This window comes from Vigna unguiculata, chromosome 4, assembly GCF_037176805.1.
Source record: "Vigna unguiculata cultivar grain cowpea cultivar isolate G323 ecotype 2 chromosome 4, ASM3717680v1, whole genome shotgun sequence".
NCBI classification, from domain to species: domain Eukaryota; kingdom Viridiplantae; phylum Streptophyta; class Magnoliopsida; order Fabales; family Fabaceae; genus Vigna; species Vigna unguiculata.
The window spans coordinates 45021346-45043972 of record NC_140795.1 but is presented as its reverse complement, the minus strand read 5'-3'; the positions used below and the strand labels follow the sequence as shown (position 1 = coordinate 45043972).

At 33.5% G+C, this 22627-nt stretch overlaps 2 protein-coding genes across 2 annotated transcripts; one reads left to right on the top strand and one right to left on the bottom strand.

Annotated features, from left to right (window-relative positions):
- Positions 1 to 710: 710 nt before the first annotated feature.
- Positions 711 to 5970, bottom strand: LOC114182126 (putative methyltransferase PMT16). The gene is made up of 6 exons (XM_028068903.2): positions 5210 to 5970; positions 3180 to 3390; positions 2345 to 2645; positions 1462 to 1854; positions 1291 to 1368; positions 711 to 1135 (listed from the first exon to the last, which is right to left on the bottom strand). Exons 1-6 carry the CDS (start codon positions 5885 to 5887, stop codon positions 904 to 906), a joined length of 1893 nt encoding a protein of 630 aa, XP_027924704.1. The 5' UTR covers positions 5888 to 5970; the 3' UTR covers positions 711 to 903.
- Positions 5971 to 15667: 9697 nt separating this feature from the next.
- Positions 15668 to 19045, top strand: RPD1 (Ubiquitin carboxyl-terminal hydrolase family protein). The gene has a single exon (XM_028068821.2). It carries the CDS (start codon positions 15758 to 15760, stop codon positions 17138 to 17140), a length of 1383 nt encoding a protein of 460 aa, XP_027924622.2. The 5' UTR covers positions 15668 to 15757; the 3' UTR covers positions 17141 to 19045.
- Positions 19046 to 22627: the final 3582 nt, after the last annotated feature.

The window sequence follows — 22627 nt, the reverse complement described above, 5'->3', positions numbered from 1 at the left end:
AAATTAAGTAAAGACTTTGGGAGAATTAGATGATAAATTGATAATTCAACATTTTCATCATTGATACTATGACATACACAACCTAGTCTTTAAATTTTAGCACATTAAAAAAATACATAATATTTATTTTTTCCAGTTATACAAGAATTTGAAACGTTAATACAAGAGTCCATAAAAAAGTAATTAATATACACAAGTGCAAGTTTTTTTTTTTTAATTTTATGCGGACTTGTGGACCTGCCCGCGCAGACTACGAGCTTATGCAGACCGGACCACTACAGGCCTATGGGCTAACTATCCTGACCGCCCCGTATTTTTTCGCAGACCTGCGAGCCAATCCAACAAACCAGACCCTAATTGCCACCCTATGTTCTTCATCATAAATTAAGTGTTTTATGTTTTCCGCTCATTTAACCTTTAATCTTAATAGACTTAAAGCTGAGACTCCTTGATTTATAAGTCAATTCATTTATAGACAAAACTATTTTATAAAATAATGATTGTATTTACAAGAATCAAAATAATATAACTTTTTAAACATGTATATTATAGTTTATATGTTAAATAATTATATTAAAAATTAAAATTAAATTTTTTAACATGACTTCAACTTTAAAATACAAATCTTTATTCTTACAATTATAAGAAAAAACTTAAATATATGGATACTAAGTATTGGTGCCAATAAAAAGCTTTATCGGGAAGCTAACTTGTGAGAAGTTAAAAAGTGATTTTTCAATCAACTAGATATCAAAATATGCAGCTCGAGCCCCAAAAGAAAAGAAAAAAATAAAAATTACAAAAAGAATAACAATAAAAAACTTACAAAAAAAGAAAAAACTAAAGTAACAACAAAGGACATAAACTGGTAAAAGGGGCATCTAAATGGCTAAAATTATGTATTTAACTATTCTTGTGGGGATGAAGTGGAGATGTCCAATAGTTTTTGACAGCAAATAAAAGTTTCTCTCTTTCAAGAGGGCCATCTTCATGGTCCACAATTTGACTGTTCCAATCCATGCCATTCACTATACTCTTTACCTTTACCAATATATCAACATCATCTCGAATTATTACACTTCCCTCTGGTCTAAGAATCCTATCCATCTCCAGCAATATGTCTTCCAATTCACATCTACAATGCATAAACAGATCAACTCTCTATTTAGTTTCATGTTCAGACATTCAAAATCACTCAACTTTTTCATTTTGATTTAATAGCCAAGACAAATCCAAATTTTTAAACTTTGTTGAAAATTTCAGTTAATGTTAAAATAAATAAATGTATACCTATGACTGTAGAGGCTGAACACCGAATCAGCATGAATTAAGTCATAAGTTCTGGGATAAGTAGACATTGCTTCACACCTGCAACATTATGATGGCCACAAACATTTTACAGAGAGAAAAGAAAAAGGAATGGATTCCATCAAATAAAGATTGAAGAAAAACTGAGCTAACCAATTATGGTATGTTCCAATCAACCCCCTTTCATATATTGCACCAAGTGTATCAACCTTGGCCTGAACAGGAACCACATTCATGACCCAGACAGGGGAATCTATCAGAGCAGCAGCAAATCCACCCAAGTAAGCATTCATGTCTAAAAGGTTGCGATACCTCCCAGCTTTTTCTAGCTGATTATTAACATTCTTATAATATGATACCCTTTTCTTCCACAGCTTGTTATCATTTGAGAAAATTTCGGGGGTAACACCCTTTATGGTACCCTTAGAAATCCTTGGTGGGGTGGCTTTTAGTCTGTCAGGCCAGTTTTTCAATGCCCCACCTGCAGTTTCTTCTTTGCTGGATACATCAGGCAGAGGACTCAAACATGTTTGCATATCAGTGTACCTGAAAAGTGAATATAAAAAAGCTCAAGTTAAAGAGCTCACGAAGTTCATAGAGTTTCAGAGTATTTAGATAGTAGTTCTTATCCACTGCAAAAAAAAAAAAAAAACTATTAGTTGATAAAAAAAAAAAATTGTTAAACAAGCATTGTAAAAGTCATTCAAAATATCGTACATGACAATTTGTCACTGGACGACAGCTTGAATTCTTTTACTGTCAGTACATACATTACGTACCCTGTAATCAGGTTTATGTATTTAAAACCGTGTTTAGTATATATACAATTTCAATGGAAAACATTTACATTACCAACTAATCAGGAATCATAATATGTATAACTTCTAAAATAGTAATTAACAAATTTCTTATTCGTGTCAAATTGTGAGTGCATGACAGTTTTTTAACGAAGTGCACAGATTAATTTAACCATAAACAATAAAACAGATTGAAAATGTTTACTTGAAAAAAATCAAACACGAGTAATGGAAAATACCAGGCCTTGTCAGGGTTATCCTGTGCCTTGCAGAAACGTCGGTGATGAGTGAGCTCGTGGTTCGCTTTGCATTCCAAATGGTTTTTGGCTTTCTGCCAGATGGCTATATCATCCTTCTCCACTAGCTTGTTCCAGCACAGGCTTTTAGCGACATTCTCAATTTTGGTCTGCTCTTCATTCAAATCCTCTTTTGTTCTTTCCCATCCTCTCCAATATTTCTTCCAACGAATTGGTGGCCCAGATAGAATCCAATACCCACCGGGTCTTAGAATTCGATCAATTTCATTTAGATAAAGCCCATCTAATTCCACGAATGGGAAAAGAAAAAAAAAAAAAACACGTTAATTTTGAATCATAAAGCTTCATTCTTTCTAGCTTAAATATATAAAACAACACAAACAATTTTTCAGATGCACTCTGTTTTTTTTACTTTTACACTAATACCCAAAACATTACATTGACATCCTTGTTACACAAAAACACATGTATTTTGGTGAAGTGGAATGTCCAAAACAATAGAATGTCAGGAAGTCATGTCCAGAGTCTCAATAAGTCTGAGGGTGTCACTTTAAATTAGTCTTACTCTTCACACATTAATTTATTTAAACTACTGTGTATAATCCTATAGAGATATAACTTACAGAAGATGACTCAAATAGTTGTTCTGATAATGTAAAACATAAAACGTTATCATAAAGCCTATTTTTACAATTTATAAAAACTCAAACCAAAATTTTCCATAGACTAAAATACCTATGAAACCATTATTTTATTTAGTTTTCTTTTGAAGAGAAGCCTACAATATCTGGCATTTGGTGAGTGAGAATATTGATACCGTATTCAGCCCATGGAATGAGGCATCGTGAACAATGTGCCATGTCAAAGGCTCTGGAAGGAAAAGGCAACCTCTTTGAGGCTAGTACTCCAATTAATGCAGGAACCCCTCTTTCAAGAGCAAACTGAACTTGTGCTTCATGGGTGTCCCTTGGTGCAACTGACACTGTTATGATGTCACGTGAAAGGAGATAGGCTCCCCAACTAGCAACCTGCATTATCAAAGTTTTTGGTAATATTAAAATATGGCCAATTACACAGTTCACCAATTAAATTCAGTTTCTTAAAATTATTCTTGACAAAAGAAGCCATTTTTTGACATAAAATATAGCTGACAAGATTTTGAGTCAGTAACAGGTTTTTCTAAGGTTTACCCTTTTGGTCCTTTGAACCACAACACGTACATATTATTGAGTAAGATTGCAGATGAATCTTCCAAAGATGTGATCGGGACATCACATGTGATCCGCGAAAAAATGACTTAAAATAATAATAGCTTAATCTAACATTATAATGTAACATACTAAATACATGAATCGAAAACCTAGGTTAGGAAGAGTACATCTGGTTTGTGATTAACCAGACAAATGCCTCGTTAGGGAATAAACAAATTAAAGAATAGCATTATAATAATCAGCAACTCAAATATGTTTCCACTTCCAGCCGAACGCGATCAATGCTTATAAATCACAGTAAACTATAATATATTAAGTTTGGAATCACAGTTATAGTACTATCTATATTAGTTTACCTCGTCAAGCACCTACCTCGCCCGGTAAATTCAACTGTGGAATACATTTCTTATTTCTTTAGTAAAAGTCAAAGGTAAAACTGACAGAAAAAAAAAAAACAGTTGTCTTGTTAAGATCCATGTAAAAATTATTGTATAGGTCCGAACCAAAAAATATTTCTAACTAGTTATAACAGCAGCTTAACTAGTTCTTGAGTATCACGGAATCTCTCTAAAGAGATTGTTCAAAAAATAGGAAATGTAGCATCAAAGAAAATCAAACACAAAATGAAAAAAAAAAAAAAGTCGAAATTCACGCAAACTTAGAAATTACGGGGAAAAGAGAAAAAAAAATGCAGTAAGCTGGAATTTCGATTCCAAAAACAAAGTGTACAATTTCTATCCCGAGAAATATTTAATAGAGAAAATCCAAGAGAATATCATTACTCGCTTTTGTAAAGGCCAGAAAGCCAGGCAGATACACTAGTTTTGGATCCATTTGTCTCAAAAACGAACAAATCACACACAAAGTTACAAAATTATCCGAAAAACCTTCCCCAGAAGAAGACAAACTCACCCTAATCTGAATGTCAATTTTGGAATCTAAAGCATTTTCACTAGAGTTTAATTGTACACATCTAATCACAGAACTTTAAAATAATTGCTGTAAAAATTAATAAAATTATATACGTGATAGTTCGTGAGTCTTGTTCGTTTTTCTTGTTTTACTATGTGACCCTTGTCTCAGTTAAACAGTGAGTGAGTCTTCTACTCACGCATCTCCTAAATCTAAAGTTGCTACAAAACATATCAATAGTTAACACCCGTGAATCGAAGGCACAACCCCTTAAGTTGTTGTAAAGAATAAGGCCCTTAGGATTAGACCCATTTCTTCTCATATTACGAAGTAGTAATGATGATCACACTTTAAACCCAGTTTATTCTTTCGAAAACTCAATTTTGTTTTCAATAGTAATACAAAATATTAATGATTAAGAGAAAATAAAAAATACCAAATAAAAATATTTATAACAATTACAAAATATAACAAATCAATGATCACTTTAATTTTCGAAATTATAAATATATATATATATAAGGGGGTGGGGTCCCAAACGGTGGAAACATCATCATTCATGTACCAAAAGTAAAAAACATTAACATGCACAAAGATGTTCCAACCCAATCTAAAAGACCACTTTAATTTTTTTTTCCTTTTTGAAAAAACGTTTTCTTAACCATGAAACAACGAACCAAAAATCAAAAAATAAAAAACGGAGAAAAACGGAAAGCGCGCGTACCCCACAGCCAGTATCGACGGCGGTCCTCACCGTACCGTCGCGGAGGTTAACTAACTTCCCAATGTCGTCAATGTACTTGTCAGCACCGTCGGGGAACATGGTGCCGCCGCCGGGGAAGTGGAAGCGGTCGCCGTTGTAGCGGATCCAGTTCTGCACGGCCTTCTCGACGGTGAGTTCGCGGTGCGGCACGTTGGCGTACCACGCGACGTCGCGGCTGGCCGGCCACGGGAAGGGGTTACGATAGCCGTGCGGCGCGGGGACGCGGCACTTGAGAGTTTCGGTCTTCGACGGACAGTGGCGCTCGCGGTACACCATCTTGTGGCGAGAGTAGCGGAGGGAGCGGTCGTGGTCCTCGCATGGGGTGTACTCGCTGAGCGACACGTCGCAGGGAGGGTAGCGAAATGTGGAAGTGGGAAGAGGGAGGGAGGCGGCAGTGGCGTTGTGGTGAGAGGAGAAATCTAGGTGAGAGGTGGAGGGAACGCTATGGAAACATGGTTTTGTTGAAAGTGTTGTTGTGGGTGGTGTGGTTTTGGAGTTTTGCTGGTACGCACCGAAGGTGTATGAGAAAATGCAGAGGAGTGCGACGAGGGAATAGAGGTTTGTTTTTTTGCAGTGAGTGTTTGGTTTGGAGGGTTTGGTGGTGGGATGGTAGGGTGGAGTTGAATCACCACTGGGCATGGTGGTGTTTGTAAGAAGAAAAAAATCAGTGATTTTTGGGTGTGAGAAAGTGAGCGTGTGTGTGTGTGGTGATTGGTGGAGTGTGGGGGGTTTAAGTATTGAATGAAGTGGAAGAGGTGGATTACATAGCAGAGTGGTGTGAGGGTTCAGAAGTGGGACCAGATTTGGAGAAAGTGACAGAATGTGTTTTCACCAATGGTGATGTAAAGTAATAATTGCTCAAGCATTTCAACGTTGTTTGGAAAATCTCAAGAAACATTATTCACAATGAAATGCATCTTTGACTACAACCATAAATTCTCACAACTGGTTCTCATGAATCTCACACCAGAAAGTGAGTTTCGTAAGAATTTTTTGAAACAAGTTTTGAGGTAGCTGCTGGTAGAGACTAGTGCAATCAATAGACCAAATTGAGAAATTGAATGGGAGCTTGAACAAGATGATAAAAGAAAAAAAAATGAGAAAGAAATCAAACCAACTCAAATTTTCCTTATTTTAGATTTAACTATAAATTTGATTTCAAATATTAGGATTTTTATTCGTTTTTTATTTTTATATTTATTTTTTACTGATTTAAGTTATAACATTTATTAAATAGAGGAAGTGTGATTTTTTGTGTTAAACTACGGTTGATATAAGTGATTATGTGTTTTTAGTCTAATAATTATTTTTTATGGCTGTCATTACGGATCTCGAAAAATAATATAAAAGTTACAACAAAAACAAAAATATTGAATTTGAAAGAATTGATCTCGGGTTGTATTCGGGGATGGAAAAAATATCTCTATTTTTTATATTTGTGGATAAAATTATTGACGAAAGTTGATATTCGTAGTAAGTATTTATTATTTAAAGGTAACATTTATGTTTATAAATGAGTTGGATGTGATTATCATATTATCTTCATTTGTGGATATTTGTTACTTGTTAAAATTAAAAATTAAAAATTATATTTTATTAAAATTAAATTTTAATTTATATTTATATTTTTTGTAATTTTAATTAAATTTTATTTTAAAAAATTATAAAATATCTTTTTTAAAATATTTACAGATATTCACGTAGGTTTTTAAATATTTACAAGTATTTTTTAAACAGGTACCCAACAGATAAATAAATAGATTACGAATGAATTTTCTTTTGTTGCGGATAGACATTATTCATATCCAATCTGATCGATTAGTATTTCTAGTTGTATCTCTATAGAAAGAGAAATTAAAAAAAAAAAGACTTTAATCCCACATGTGATCACCTCATAAAACTTATTGAGAAAAAAGAATCATATTGTCTACTTTAAATAATACAAGGTTCAATTAAGTTCAAACAAAAAAAATAATAATAAATAAATAATAACATAAATTTAAGGATCAAGTGATATTTTCACAATTTAATTTCATTTCATCACACTGTCTATGTCATGTAATTAACTTGTTTCAGTTTCTATTTTTCTCTTGAATAATAGTTCTGTTGTATTAATTTGCATGATTGTGTAAGTAAATAAGTTAATGTATTTGAAGTAATTAATCTGGTTTAGTACGTACCGTCCCGGGAGTAACATGCCCTAGAAACACCCGTTTACATTGGACAAACAAGATCGCAAACACGTTGCATTTAATTAGATCGTAATTTAAATTTGAACTAGTATTCACAAGCTTGTCTTCAATAATTAATTCCAAAATTTCTACAATTAAAACAATTTATAGATCCACTTAATAGTCCTTCAAGAACAGTTGATCTTAATCAATTAATTACCATTTATGTGAAAAATGATACTCAGAACCCTATCTTCAAATGGAGATGGATTGTTACCATATTAAATTTTCACAGAGGAACACGATGTGAAGTTTCTGTATCTTTTCTTCAAATGGAAATGTACTCTCTCATATTAATTTTTTTTACAAGGTCGTATATTTTTTTCTTAAATAGTACGTAAAATCTAATCATTAATTTGTACAAAGAATATATCTGATGAAATATATAAATATTTTCTTACAATTTAACTGAAAATATAAAAATTAAAAACAGCTCACTTTTCAAATTTTTAACGTGAAAAATAAATGCATTTTCATCTTCGTGCAATGCTTTTGATATCTGTAAACTACTTCAATAATAAAAATATGAAACCCATACGATAAAAATATAAATACAGGGTTTAATCTTAAATATTAATATATTTAGATGACCTCGCTAAGTCACTACATTTAAGATATAATTTATTTTTAAAAAAATAATTTTATCCTTAAAAATATCTCACAAAATTTTTAAAAAAAATATTTAAATTATTTTTAGTTTCAATTCATAAATGACCTGAAAGTGTTAAACGTATCAAAATAGTACCATTCTTTTTCTTAGAAATTGATCATGACAAGTTAGGTGCATGGTAACGTACGGTAGGGTCGTGGTGCATTGTTCATCTCTCACTAATAATTCAAACACGATTCAATTGCGTCATCAACAACATTTTTTCCCTTAATTCATATTTTTGCACGTTTTCAAAATTAAAAAATACTTTCATTTATATATATATATATATATATCCTCATCACCTTACACTAAGTTATTTAAAGAGCCAACGAACTAACTTACTATATAGGCCAATAAATTTAAACTAATTAATACTGTAATACTTAGTTTTATTTTTTCTTTATTGAGTGTGAGGGTGCTTATTTTACAATGTACTAGCATTGCTCCATTTATACATGCATTAAATAAAGCCTTTTATTAATTTCCAAATATATATTTATAGAGAGTTTTGTAATTGCCACACATGTTGTTAATTAAAGAGTTAAACATACATGGAAAAAAATCACATGGGCAAATAATTTGTAAAAAAATAATTTTTATATTCTTATTACTGTTTTTCTATTGAAAGAAAAAGAAAATTTAAAATTTAAAATAGGTTTGATCTGATGGCCAACTCAAAAAATCTATAAAATGAGTAAGATATTTTTTTTTTCGCTTTTATTAATGTTTATTAATATTTATGGGCATGGTGACGAGTTATCATGATGTTGCATGGATGGTTACCTGGGGAATACGAAGGGATAATATCTGACATGTATCCAATATGACAAATGTGCATGGGCTTTAATTTCATACACATAAATTTTATCTTCCCCATCTCTATTTTTTTATATAAAAAAATTATTATTCCTTTTAGATATTAAAATTGATTATAATTTTGTTAACCAATCACTTAATTAATTCTGACTTATTGGTTAAAATAATAATTTTTTTTTTGTAATTTATACTTTATTCAAAACACGATGTATTATTAATTAAGTTTTGCATTGATAAAGTAAGTTCTTCTAATAACCCAACCATCATATATACAGAATAGAGAGTATAGAATAACATTATGATAATTAATAAGATTACTTAAGTTTCAAAATTAGAACTTAATCAAATTCAATTAATAGAACATAGGTTATTATTTTTATAAAATGTGAAAATTAATTTGACGAGTAATTAAAAGGGTATAATTAATGGTTAACCACGCAAGTTGGGTCTCGTCTGGTGACAGCTCCGACCCGACCGGCAGGACTTGGGTCCTCGTTTCGTGAGTTTCCGCCTCATTGCACGCTTCAGTCGCTCTACGTTTTGAATTGGTGAGAACCGATGCTTTTATTAAAACACATCAATGGTTGGTTTCAAGAAATTGTGAGAGTGTGGTGGACTTTAAATAAAAGTTTAAATCGTTGAAGTTAATATTTCCATAACAGATTAATATTCTTTTATGCTAAGGGATCCCACATCACTTAACCTTTCAATAAAATGAAAATAATTTACATTATATAACATATTTTAACTCAAATATAGATCTCAAAACATTGTTTAACAAGTTTGAAAAGATTAACATTATTAGGTTCAACATAAATTATATTTATTTATTTTTAAATTTAGAGACTAAAATGTGTCAAAATTTGGGACATACATGAATTTCAATCTTACGTTTAAGTTTGTGAATTAAAAATATATTTAACCAAAAAAATCTTATTTAACCTTAAATTTGAATTTCTTTAAAATTTGTGTATTATCTTTTAGGTGAAACTAAAATCATTCGCAAAATTTAGGCTTTTTTACTATAGCATGGTGAATTTGGAGAAGTTATTATGAAAAATTATAACTTTCATGAATTCAAAACTATATAGTTGGATTTCCTTTCTACATAAGTTCATACTTTTAAAATATAGGTTGTTTGTCTAATGATACACTTGAGACATCTATTCCAAATTACTACGTGAATGGAATTGATTTAAAGTGACGTTGGAATCTCTGTGTTAAAAGCTGCTTGAATTTTCAAGAGGGATAAACTGAAAAATATCGTGCACGCCTTTTACAATTGCATCGTCGTTAAGGTGCATAGAAAAATTGAGGGAGAACAACCTCGATTGCTATTGTTGGTTCAGAGATTGTAAAAATCATTTGCATTGGCATATTTTGTTGATAAAAGGGATAAATCTTTCACATACCTTTGTAAAAAATTTAACGTGACTTGAAAGTATTTGGATCAATGAAAGACAATTTTTTTTGGTAACTAGGTCTTTATTCCGTGCATATGCTTCGATCTTTTCTTTCTTTTTTCACTTAGAGATGTTATTTATTTATAATAATTGAGTATATTAAATTTGGTTTTTAGGTAGGTTTATTATTTAATAATATTTTATTATTTGTAGAAAGCAAAATATCCTTGCAATAAGTTCAGTTTGCAATATCTGAAAACAAAATTTGGGGTTTTGTAAAAGCTAAGTTATCAAATCTAATAAATGTTTTTTCTCAAAATACGTTTGAAGAGTTTATTGTTCTGGCATTCTAGTTTGATTGCAACAAACGTACTCTTGTTCTGAAAAACATAGATGTTGGGTTTGTATTTATGGTCTTCTGAGAAGGTATTGACGATCAAAAATATTTGTTCTATAGCATGTGGTATTGACACACTTTTATTTTAAGATGATTTTGTTTTTCATACTTATTTAATTAATGTAATCTTAAACTCATTTAATCAATATATGAAATGATTTGTGTAATATTTTTACTTTATACTCATTTAATTAGTGTATAAATAAATTCATTTATTATGAATTGCAAGACTATATATATAATGATTTTTGCTATATTTATCTCGTGTGTTGTTAGGCTAATCTTAATCATTTTACTTATAACATATATTTACATTTTATTATTTTAAAAAAATAAGGCAAGTAAACATGTAATTTTACTGGTATACTACAAACTAAATAAGCAAACTCGCATAAAATATTAGATAACTATATCAGGTTAGACGCATCTAATATCTAATGATAAGTAAATATATTATTGATTCCAAAATTCTAAAATAACACTAGTGCATGTTGGTATAGATGACAACCTTTGTCATTGTAGTTTTGTTAAATATTTTTTATATGAATAATATTTATTAAAAACATTAATTTTTGAAATCAATTTTTGTATTCTCATAATTTTTCTCTAAGTATTTTTAATTCCTTTTGAAAACTATTTTATAACCCTTTCTTTTTTTAATTAGGTTTTATGACATCCCATTTAAATAGATTAAATCTACTAAATTAAACATCGCATAATTATAGTAATAAAAAATCAGAGGGACGAGATGCATAAAGATTCACTATTACACTCATCCAATAAGGGTACTGGAAATTTCTAGGGCATACAAAACATAATGCCATAAGCTAAACATGAATCTAAAAATTAACTGTTTTGCAAAAGAAACTGTTCATACAGCAGGGGATTACAATGGCATTAGAGCCTTAAAACTGCTACTAAGAGCTACACACAACAGGCCATCTAAATTGCACCGCTGCCACCGTCATGTCTACCTTCAACATTTCCTCCATCTACTCCCACCAACAAGGTGATCATCGCAAAAGAGAAAGCAAGACAAGAACATTCACGAGACATGAAAGGGTAAGCTAGTGAAAGATGAATTTGACATATTATAGCAAACAGATAATTAAAACAGTTCTCAAGCATGCATCAAAGTAGGCACCAATTCATGTTAGGGTAACCAAGCACGAAACTATGACTCAATTATCCGGATACATATACTAAGATCAGATTCATTGGACGCTTGCACTTGTGGTGGCCTCTACTGCTCTGTAGAGCCATTGCCAATGGGTTTCACCCTACCACACACAAGGTTAGCCTTTAAGCGTCTAAGGCCATTATCCTGCCAAAGACTAGGGCCTCCCACTACTCTCACCACTTGGGTCAGTTTGCTCTACATGAGACTCACTGACCCTTTAGAGTTTCGGGATGTGATCCTTACTTGAATCCTTATCTTAATATATACACTACACACCACCATGAGATCTCCCCACGAGACTCATGGAATTATGCCTATCTCACAATCAGAATCATGTTTCTCATACCATTCCCACTGATAATGTTAATTTTTACCATTATCCAAGCTATATTTCATTAGCAAAATCATCTCTTCCAAAGCTTTTAACCTACTTAATCCTCAATTTTACCTTACTTTTGTAAATAAATACATTGTGGGTTACATTGATCTAATTATACCACTAATCCCCATTTTTGTGTCTTTTTTTATAGATGGGAAGCTTTGTTCCATAAATCCAGACTAATGAGTGACCCGGAATAGCAAAGAGAGAAGAAAATTGTCAACAGGAAGCGCCTGGCGACGCGAAGCCAGCGCCAGGCGGAACAGACCGCCAGCCACGCGCCAGCCAAGCGCCAGACAGGCGCTACTGTCAGTCACCGCCTGGCGGCACTTAGCGGTAGCGGGAAGATTTGCCCCCTGTTTGGTGGCTTGCGCCTGGCGGTGAGACCTTTCCGCCAGGCGCCCTTTTTCGCTGATGTGTCAAGTGACCCCTTTTTCTTCTGTTTTCGCGGAGGGAAACTGATCTTTGGCATTTTGGAGGCACGAAGAACACATTTGGAGAGCTTGGAGGAGTGCTAGGGCTTGTGGGAACAGCTCCATCTTCCTCTTTGTATCTCTTTCTCTTCCATCTCTTCCATTTTTAAGCTTGAGCTCTCCATGGTAATGGAGAGCTAAACCCATTTTTGTTGGGGTTAGATGTAGCCACGAAACTCTTGTGTAAATGCAAATGTTTTGATTATATATATGACTCTTTCATTAATTGCTAGTCTTCTTATTTCTTCACTTAAAGCTTGCATTGATTTAGCCATCTCTTGCATGATTTTTGGTTCATGGGGTGTGAAAATATCTTTTGAAACCTAGACTTGGAATAAGAGAACTCAATGGAGCTTGTACCTAGGAATGGGGCTTGACCCATTGGTTGTCTTAAGCCCTTGTGCATAAAGCAAATTTGCTTATTAAGAGTTAAAGGAATTGATTTTTAATAAGGAAATTTAGGCTCAATCTTTTAAGGAATTAGGGTTTGAGTAATTTTGTGGGTTGGCATTAGCATATTAATGAAGAGGATGTTAAATTGTAGTTGCATGAGAGCATAGTTGGTGAATTCTAACCCCGGCAATATCAAGTCATATCATTTCTAATCTTTTCCACTCACTAAGTGCCTTTAACTTCCAAAGTTCAATTTTAATTATTTATGCAAAGTTTAATTTCATACATTAAAACTCAAAATATGGATTTAATCGTTAGTTTAAATTAGTCACTAATTACGCAATTAATTAGTATACACGAGTCTCTTGGGAAACGATATCCCGGTCTTACCGGTTACTACTTGCACGACTTGGTACACTTGCCAAAGTCTTAACACCCACCTCATTTATTTCATTCATCCAATTCTCATGTTAAAACACCACCAATCCACAAATCCATGATCAATCACATACCAAGCATGCCAATTTCGTTCATAGAATTCAAACAACCAAACATATTCACATACATCTTGTTTAGGAAGAGTAATCTAGACAAGACATGCAACAAATCATCCAACCAGTCAAGAAAATAGTGTCAACACGCACCACTGCACTATCCTCGCTCAGGCGAGGGAAGTTGCCTCGCTTAAGCTGTAGGCTCTCGCTTAGGCGAGACTGCAACAGTGGCCCCTGGGAGATCTCACGAGCTCTCGCCTGAACGAGACAGGGTGTCGCTTAAAACGTGAACTGACCGCCTGGGCGAGTGCTCGAGGCAGAATCTTGGGCGAGCTCCTGCTATTCTCGCCTAGGCGAGACAAGCTCGCTTGGGCGAGATTATCGGTTCTCCCCCACTGTTCCACACATGCAACCCAGAAACAATCCAACCAAACATATTATTTTTTATCTCACCCGAGCACAAACATTTCCCAAATCATTTATGCAACAACAGAAGTGAAAACAAGCACCTACAGCAAAAGACGAAAAATCTAGCTTCCCTTACCTGTATTAAGGGCAACTAAAGAAAATGGGTCCGAAACTAAGGAGCACCACAACTCCCAGAACTAAGTAGTGCTGAAACATGGAAAACAAGGACAAAACGAGAGCAGATGGTTAAACCCTAACCAAACCGACGTACCCCAAAAGGTGTAGAGGGACAAACTGACTAGGAATCATGAGAATCACTTACTTGGGGTTGGGGTGGACTTAGTTAGCTTGAAGATGTGAGTATTCCTTTGTGCCCTAGCAGAGCTCTTTTCTAGAGTCAATAGTGTTTGAGGGAGGGAGATAGGTTTCTGAAAAGGAGACAAGTGTAGAATGAGTGAGCTGGAAGGGGATATTGGGGTCCCTTGATGGGCTGGTCTTGGGCCTACGAAAAGGCTAGACCCAACTCTTAGGGACAAAAAAAGGGGCTTACAGGTTTTGTTTTCAAATTTAAGTTTGAAAAATAATCCCAGAACTTGCAATCATATCATACGGGACTCGATTTCTTTTTAGAGTTAAATATGTTTTTGGTCCCTGAACTTTCAATAAATTTTGGAATTAGTCCATTTTAGAACATTTGATTAATTTATACATTAATCTTTCGAAACATGTAGATTTAGTCATTTTAATCAAATTTTATTAAGTTTATTTGACATTTCAAACGCGTTTCATAATAGTATTTTAAAAAATGATTAAAAAGACTAAATTCACGTATTTTAAGAGATGAAGGATTAAATTGATCAAAAGTTTTGAAATTGACTAATTTAGAATTCATTGAAAGTTAAAGAACCAAAAACATATTTAACCCTTCTTTTATATCTTTCTTGATTTAAGAATAAACCTGAAATATTTAAAGGAAATCTAGAATTTATTTTTTGAAATTAATTAAATTTATATTGAATTTAAACTTTAAAGCTTAACCCGTGTGTAGGTATTAGGATGTTCATATTAATGATATAACCAAAAATAGGTGCAATTTTTTATTTTGCGCCTGAAATATTTTTTTTTACATCTCATTATTATAATATAATTTAATAAATTATTTGGTTCAAAGGAGTAAAAGGAAAAGGAACAAAAATAAGGGAGGGAAAAAAATAAAAATGAAAAATTACTAATTTAACCAAATAATTAGCCCATTTTTTAAAAATTAACAAGTAACTAAAAAATATAATCAGTTGATTAATAGATATTTATATTAATTGTTTTCAGCTATAAAAATAAAATAACTATTGCCTTATTAACCCTGCATTAATTTATATTTATATATAAAGAATGATTAACAGATTGTATTAAACAAATTTATATTTATAATATAAGAATGATTAACAGATTATATTAAACAAATTTACATCTGCTAAAAAAATGTTAGATGCAATTAATTTGGGCTTCTACGAAAAAATAAAGCCTACTTAACAAGCCCATTCGAAAAAAGAAACCCAAAAAATATGACAATTCCATTATCACCCCTCTACATTGCTATTTTCCCAACCTACCCCTACTTCTTCACACTTCCCTGCTTCATCGTACATCCTCCATAGCAGAACCACCAAAACCCTAAACCCCAAAATGCGAGTCTTCGCTTGTCGAGCCTCCAACTTCTTCAAGCGCAATCTCGATAATTTCCCGTACAACCCTAATTTCAATTTCTTCCGAGAATTCGCGCAATCCACCGCAATCCCCAAAAAGCAACTTAGGGTTCGTGACCATGGCTACGACAACTACATGGAAGTGGAGAAGAAAACGCGCAAGGTCCTCAAATTTCAGAGCATCATCCTCCCCGAGCCCACCCAATCGCTCCCAATCTCGCGCCTCGAAACCCTTGTGCGCCGCTTCGGTTTCACGCGCCACGAGGCTGGTGCGTTCGTCCTCAAGTTCCCGCACGTCTTCGAAATCTTTGAGCACCCCGTCCAGCGCATTCTCTTCTGCCGCCTCACCCGCAAAGCCATTCTCCAGATCCAGCAGGAGCGCCAAGCGCTCGCGGAGCAGATTCCACGCGCCGTCACTCGGCTTCGGAAGCTTCTGCTGATGACGAACGAAGGCAGGCTCCGCCTCGAGCATGTGCGCATCGCACGCTCCGCCTTCGGGCTTCCCGACGACTTCGAAAACTCGGTGGTTCTGAGGTACCCTCAGTTTTTCCGTTTGATTGATGCAAAGGAAACTAGGATGAAGTACATTGAGGTTGTGGATCGGGACCCTAGGTTAGCAACTTGCGCGATTGAGGAGGTTAGGGAGAGGGAGTATAGACAGAGAGGTGGTGATGCTGAGGATATTAGGTTTTCTTTTATCATTGATTTTCCACCTGGTTTTAAGATAGGTAAGTATTTTAGGATTGCAATGTGGAAGTGGCAGAGGCTTCCTTATTGGTCCCCATATGAGAATGTTTGTGGGTATGATTTGAGGTCCATTGAGGCCCAGAAGAGGATGGAGAAGAGAGCTGTTGCCACCATTCATGAATTGTTGTCGTTGACTGTGGAGAAGAAGATTACATTGGAGCGGATCGCACATTTCCGGATGGCGATGAACCTGCCCAAGAGGTTGAAGGATTTCCTGCTCCAGCACCAAGGTATTTTCTATGTCTCCACCAGGGGGAATCAGGGGAAGCTTCACACTGTATTCCTTAGGGAAGCGTATAGGAAAGGCGAGCTGATTGAGCCGAATGAGTTGTATTTGGCACGGAGGAAGCTAGCTGAGCTTGTGCTCTTGAGTCCACGGAAAGCCAAGGTTGATAAGGAGTTGGTTGGGTACAGGAGAAGCAGGTTAGAGGACGAAATGGGGCAGGTAACGAGGACGTATGTGGAGGATGCTTGTGAAGATTTTAAGGGGGAAGATGGTGTGGGGCTGGATAAGGATGCAGAGGATGATTTGACGTCAGATATAGGTTCTGATGTTGATTTGGGAGATGAGGGTGATGATTTTGTGGATAGTGCATCACTGCAAAGGACATCATAGCTAAGTATTTGGGAACCTATTTGACCTACATTTCCTTCAATTTTGCAATTGAGAAAAATATCTTCATACAGTTCTGAATTCTTAAATTTTGAATTCTAACTTCCGAAATTTTGGAGTAATAGAAAATGAGGAGTTAAGATTCTTGTTTTTTCTGCATCTTAACTGAAGTAATATGATTTGTGGTGATTAACCCAGCTTGATCTATAGTGATTTAGTCCGACCTACTGGGTATTATGAAAAGTGTGGACTCTCCTGTAATGAAGGAGGGGAGCAATACTGGTCCTATGTGAAACTGGCTCTTTCTGAAGGTTTTATTGAGGTCGGGATTTGATGCGACTGAGATCTTCAGCCGAGCTCTTCCTGGAGGTTGGATTGAATTGTCTTATTTATGGAGAGGAATTGGCCTTGGAGGTAGAGAGAAGGTATCCATGTCATCATCAACTCACCTTTCACCAGTATATACCTGTACATATAGATTTTCTTTTATAGGTGGAAACACCAATAAATCAAAGAAATAACAGCTTTAACCTTGAGACATCATGTTAGAAAATCAAGTGCCCCACTCTGATGGATGTTCAATGAGGCGTGTAGCAACTCATCTGCATTTGGATAAATACCAGTCATTTACAGTACCTTCTGAATTTTGGTATTAATTTTACTACTTCTAGGCAGAGGTGTATTCAAGAAGCTGGCAATGGATAGCTGTGGTGTACTTAACGAATGGTCTGCACTATATTTGTTTTGCAGGATTCACCAAAACAAAATCTTCTAGTTTCCTGCGGTGAAATAGAAGATCAAACCAAAAAATTCCATAACTACCAAGTTCCTCAAACAGATTTATAAACCCAAACCATTTTTTTCATAAAACAAATTCTTTGACCAGTTGGTTAGCCAGTTTATATTGTAATCACAAATGAGTTTGAAATTGAAACTTAGCCATCAAATCTATGCATGAGCTCTAGCCTTTACATCTCTTCATGTCTGTGTTGACTGGCTGTTCCTAAGAATGACAATCCCCAACCCATATCAAACATCTGTCATAGGATATAGGAGATCGTTGAAGAGGGAAGGAAAATCTTTAACGGTCCTCTTTTCAAATCCTTCCTCAATCACAAGGGAAGTTTCTTTGAGTTGTTCTCTCTCTCTCTCTCTCTCTCTCTCTCTCTCTCTCAGCAGAATTCATCATAAATAAGATCGTCCACGATAAAACTTGTATAGTTAAGACTGTAATGTAACCATATTCTCTCTCTGGTTTATCACTGAAACCAAATCCTATCCAGCTGCGTGCCAGTCAAATGTTTAAGAAAATTAATATATATTAGTAAGTAAAAAACAGATGTACACCAAATAAGACTGAATTAAATTCTAACACTAGGAAGGCTTTCATTTCAATTGATTTAAAATGTCTAGTCTCATTGTCTGAAAGTAGTCGAGGTTTATGGAAGTCTGTGGTTTGATTCTCTTTCAATATTGTGCTTAATATTGCATTATACGAACTGTGTTGATTATTGTTTCTTCTACTGCCTATAATCTACCACAAGTGCGATATTCTAAACTTTACGTGCTGCTTCATAGAACACTAAGACTCCGGAGGATGATGACAAGTGCTAACGTAAAGAAAGTTATAAATGAGAAATTTCTATCACCATTTTTTCCCCTGTTAGGATCTCTACAAATATTGTGGTCCATGTTTGTCTCCTTATGATTGACCGCAAATTAAACCTATTCTTCTCTGTTAGGTACTTTCATTCAGGGAAGAGTTTGAGATCCCTGTTGTGAAAGGTGTTTGGTATACGGATGCTGAATTAAATATTTTTGGATTGTTGGTGTTGGTTCAGTACATTTTTTGCCAGTTACTTGGTTTAATCATTGCTTGCTGAAATTCACACCGCGAATTCACCTTTACATCTAAGGCATCCGATGTAGATTATGGAGATTTGGCCGAGTCCACTTCTCGTAATAAATTTCCAGGAGTGGTCCCCCATTTGGTAATCATTTCTTTGTTTATTGAATAATTCATCAATTCCATAAAGCTTTTATAAGGTGCCAGAACTGAACCTAATCACCACCCACTGTGGTGGCTTGCTTCATTCTGCTTGCATATATGCATTCATAACATGAATCACGTTAAGTGTGGAATTAACTGTTAGATAAAAAACAAAAGTATACTGTTTTTTCGCATTGTAATTATATTTATTGTTGCTTTTATATATGCTTATGTATCTACAAATTATTTGCAGCTAACAATTTGTATTACAAAATGCCTTCCAGTTTGGAAACCCAAACAATCATGAAATGTAAAAATTTGAACAGGTGTTTATGAGGATTATTCAGACTAAGGCTTTCAAGATCTAGGATGTTGTTTGTCTGACAATGCTAGGACGCAGTTCTGAGACGTGCAGTTTAAACCAATGCAGAACAGGTTTTAAACCGATTTTAAACCGGTTCACATCTTTTTCTTGTTCTAATTTAGATTCAATCACTTAGTATATTCTCTGAACTAGTTCTCACTAACACCAAACCAGTTTGTCTGAAATAAAACTTGTTGGGTTCTCTAGTCGAAAAGCATCTCCTGTTTTGGTTTGGTTTAGTAATGCATTTCTAAATTAATTTCCTGGAAATCACCATCAGTCTCATGGCCAGAATTACTCTACTGACCCTCCAAGCTGTTTTAAGTTAGAAACTTTAACAATGTAATGCACTCTTTTAATTGCTTTGTTTATTGTTGAATACAATTGAAAATTACAAAAAAAAAAATAGTTTCCACATTTTATTTAATTAATGATCTCTACTCATTATTTTGTAACTCTTTTGTGAATGTCAATAAATAATTAAGATTGTAATAGAAAAAAAATGTGATAGTGTGTTGTTAGCTCTAGTCTTTTTAAATTCATGGATTTACTTGTCAACCAAAGGAACATCTCAATGAAGATATCTGAATGCATGCTATCCATCATAAAGACCCGATTTGAAGGTCCTGTGATGATAACATGCTGTAGTACCTAGCCGAGAACCCTTAACAAAGGATCAGGATCACTGGATTGTGCTGTGTTCAGTGATACATATCTAAAACATTAATGTTAAAATTAATTGTGGCAGCATTTCTTTTAAAGTCCCAATGCAAAAGAAAGAAAAAAAAGAAATGAATGATATAATTAAGAGAGTGGAAGAGAGAGATGAAGAAAGATGAAGGGAATGTATAAAGAATGCAAAAGTATGGTGCTACTATATCAAAACCCTTATTATCAGGCATTAGCAGTGAGGATATAAGTTGATTAAATTTAACAATCAGTTGATTTTGCAGGTATTTTTGGCAAAGGAATTATGGATCAACAAAGGTCCAATTCAATTCAGTGCAGTTTTTGTAAATGTCTAAAACGTGAAAATCTGACAACCCGTTAAGTATAATTTCTTCATGCACTCAAACCTCTAACTAAGTGTTACCAAGTACATGCCATTTTCATCGAGAAAAAAACACAATTTTGATTTGTATATAAATAGATGTTCTGCGACGTGAAGAGTGAAGAATAATTTCTAGGGTTACAAGTAATAAAAAAAATTAAATATATTTTTGGTCATTTAATTTTTAATAAAATTTGAAATTAGTTTTTTTTTTTTGAAATTTTGAATCAATTTAGTCATCCATTTTTTAAAATGTGTAAATTTAGTTATTTTAAATGAATTTTGTGATGTTTATTTAATATTTCAAAAATGTTTCTTAGATAATATTGAAGCAAGAATGTGTGAAACTATGTAAACAGTTCAAATATTATTATTAAAGAAAAATTAATTTCAATTTTTACCAAAAATTAAGAGATTAAAAATATATTTAAAAAAAAAAGATTCATAGGACAATGAAAAAATTGTAATTCACAAATATTTTTCTTTTAATAGTTAAATATGTTTTTAGTCTATCAATTGTTACTTAGAATTGAATTAGTTTGTCTAAAGTTTTTATATGTTTTTCTTTTTTGATATTAAAATGTATTTTTCAATAAATATTAAAGTGAAAATATATCAAACGATGTAAACAAATCAAGTGTAGGGGTGGCAAAATGGACTGGGCCCAACGTGCCAGCCCGTCAGCCCGTGCTAAAAGGAACGGGCTGGGTTGAAGATTTCAACCCGTCAGTCCGTTCTGGCCCGTCCCTTCAAGCCCGTCAACTTGACGGGCCAAAGTACGGGCCAGCCCGTCTTGACCCGTTGGCCCGTTTTAAAAAAAAAAATAAAATAAAAATAATTAAAAAGATTAATTTTTTAGATTATATATTTTAAATGTATAAATATAAAATAGTATTGTAATTTAAATCATTAACACCTACAAATTAAATTTGAATTATTAGTTATAATTGAATAATTTAATATGTAAATTTAATAATTATTTTAACTTATCTAATTAAAAACATTAACTAATCAATTAAAAGTTAAAATAATATTTTATTTGATTAAATATGACTTAAATATATGTATATATAAACAAATTTAAAAAATAAAACAAATTAAAAAATTTGAAAACTAATTAAAAAAAAAAAAAAAACTAGACGGGCCAGCCTGGCCCGGCCCCGTTAGCCCGTCTTATACGAGACGGGTTGTGACTATTGGCCCGTTTCTGTTTGACGGGCCAGCCCGTCCCGGCCTGTTTTTTGACGGGCCAAAACGGGCCGGGCTGGCCCGTTTGCCACCCCTAATCAAGTGGTAGCATGAAATATGTTTGAAACATAAAAAAAAATTTGATGTAATAACGTTAAAATGATTATATTCGTTCATTTTTAAAGTTTAAAGATAAAAGTATAACAAAGTTTAAGAAAAAAAAATTTGAATTTCGTGTCAAAACAGCAGAAACATATTTAACCAATGACTCTAAAGCATGTATTCAATTAATGATTATATGATTGATGTAGCCTTGAAGACTTAACAGCTCAAGCTTAAGGATTTTTTTTTATTCTCAATCAAATGATACTATTTGATGTTACTTTTTTTTTAACCCACAAGTCAACCATTTAATGTGATTTTTTGGCCCTAAAACTTCCTAAAAGCCATTTTTTCTTCCCAATTTCTTGTTTCTAGTTGACTAATGACAAGCTGCTGATACGATTTCTTATCCTTCTCGGTTTATTAGGAAATTATAATAATTTTCAAATAAAAAAAAATGTAGTGCACAAACCATAGGACGTCATTGATCAATTTGCATGTTATTTATTAAATTATTATAATATACTTAGGAGGTTGAAATCTGTAAGAAATTAAATCAATAAACACGCTTTATTGTTGCGTTACGCAAGGCATGAGAAAACTCCCATCATTTTATTTCACAATTAAGTGAATAATCAGTTCATGTATTATATCTATAACCAACTTTTTGACTTGCATCCTCGTTAAATCTAGCTTGCTGAATGAAAAAGATGGATACAATCATTCGATATTATCGTAAAATAAGATATTTTGTTGTAAAATCTAAAGAGAAAACCATAAATTTGCAAGATGGTG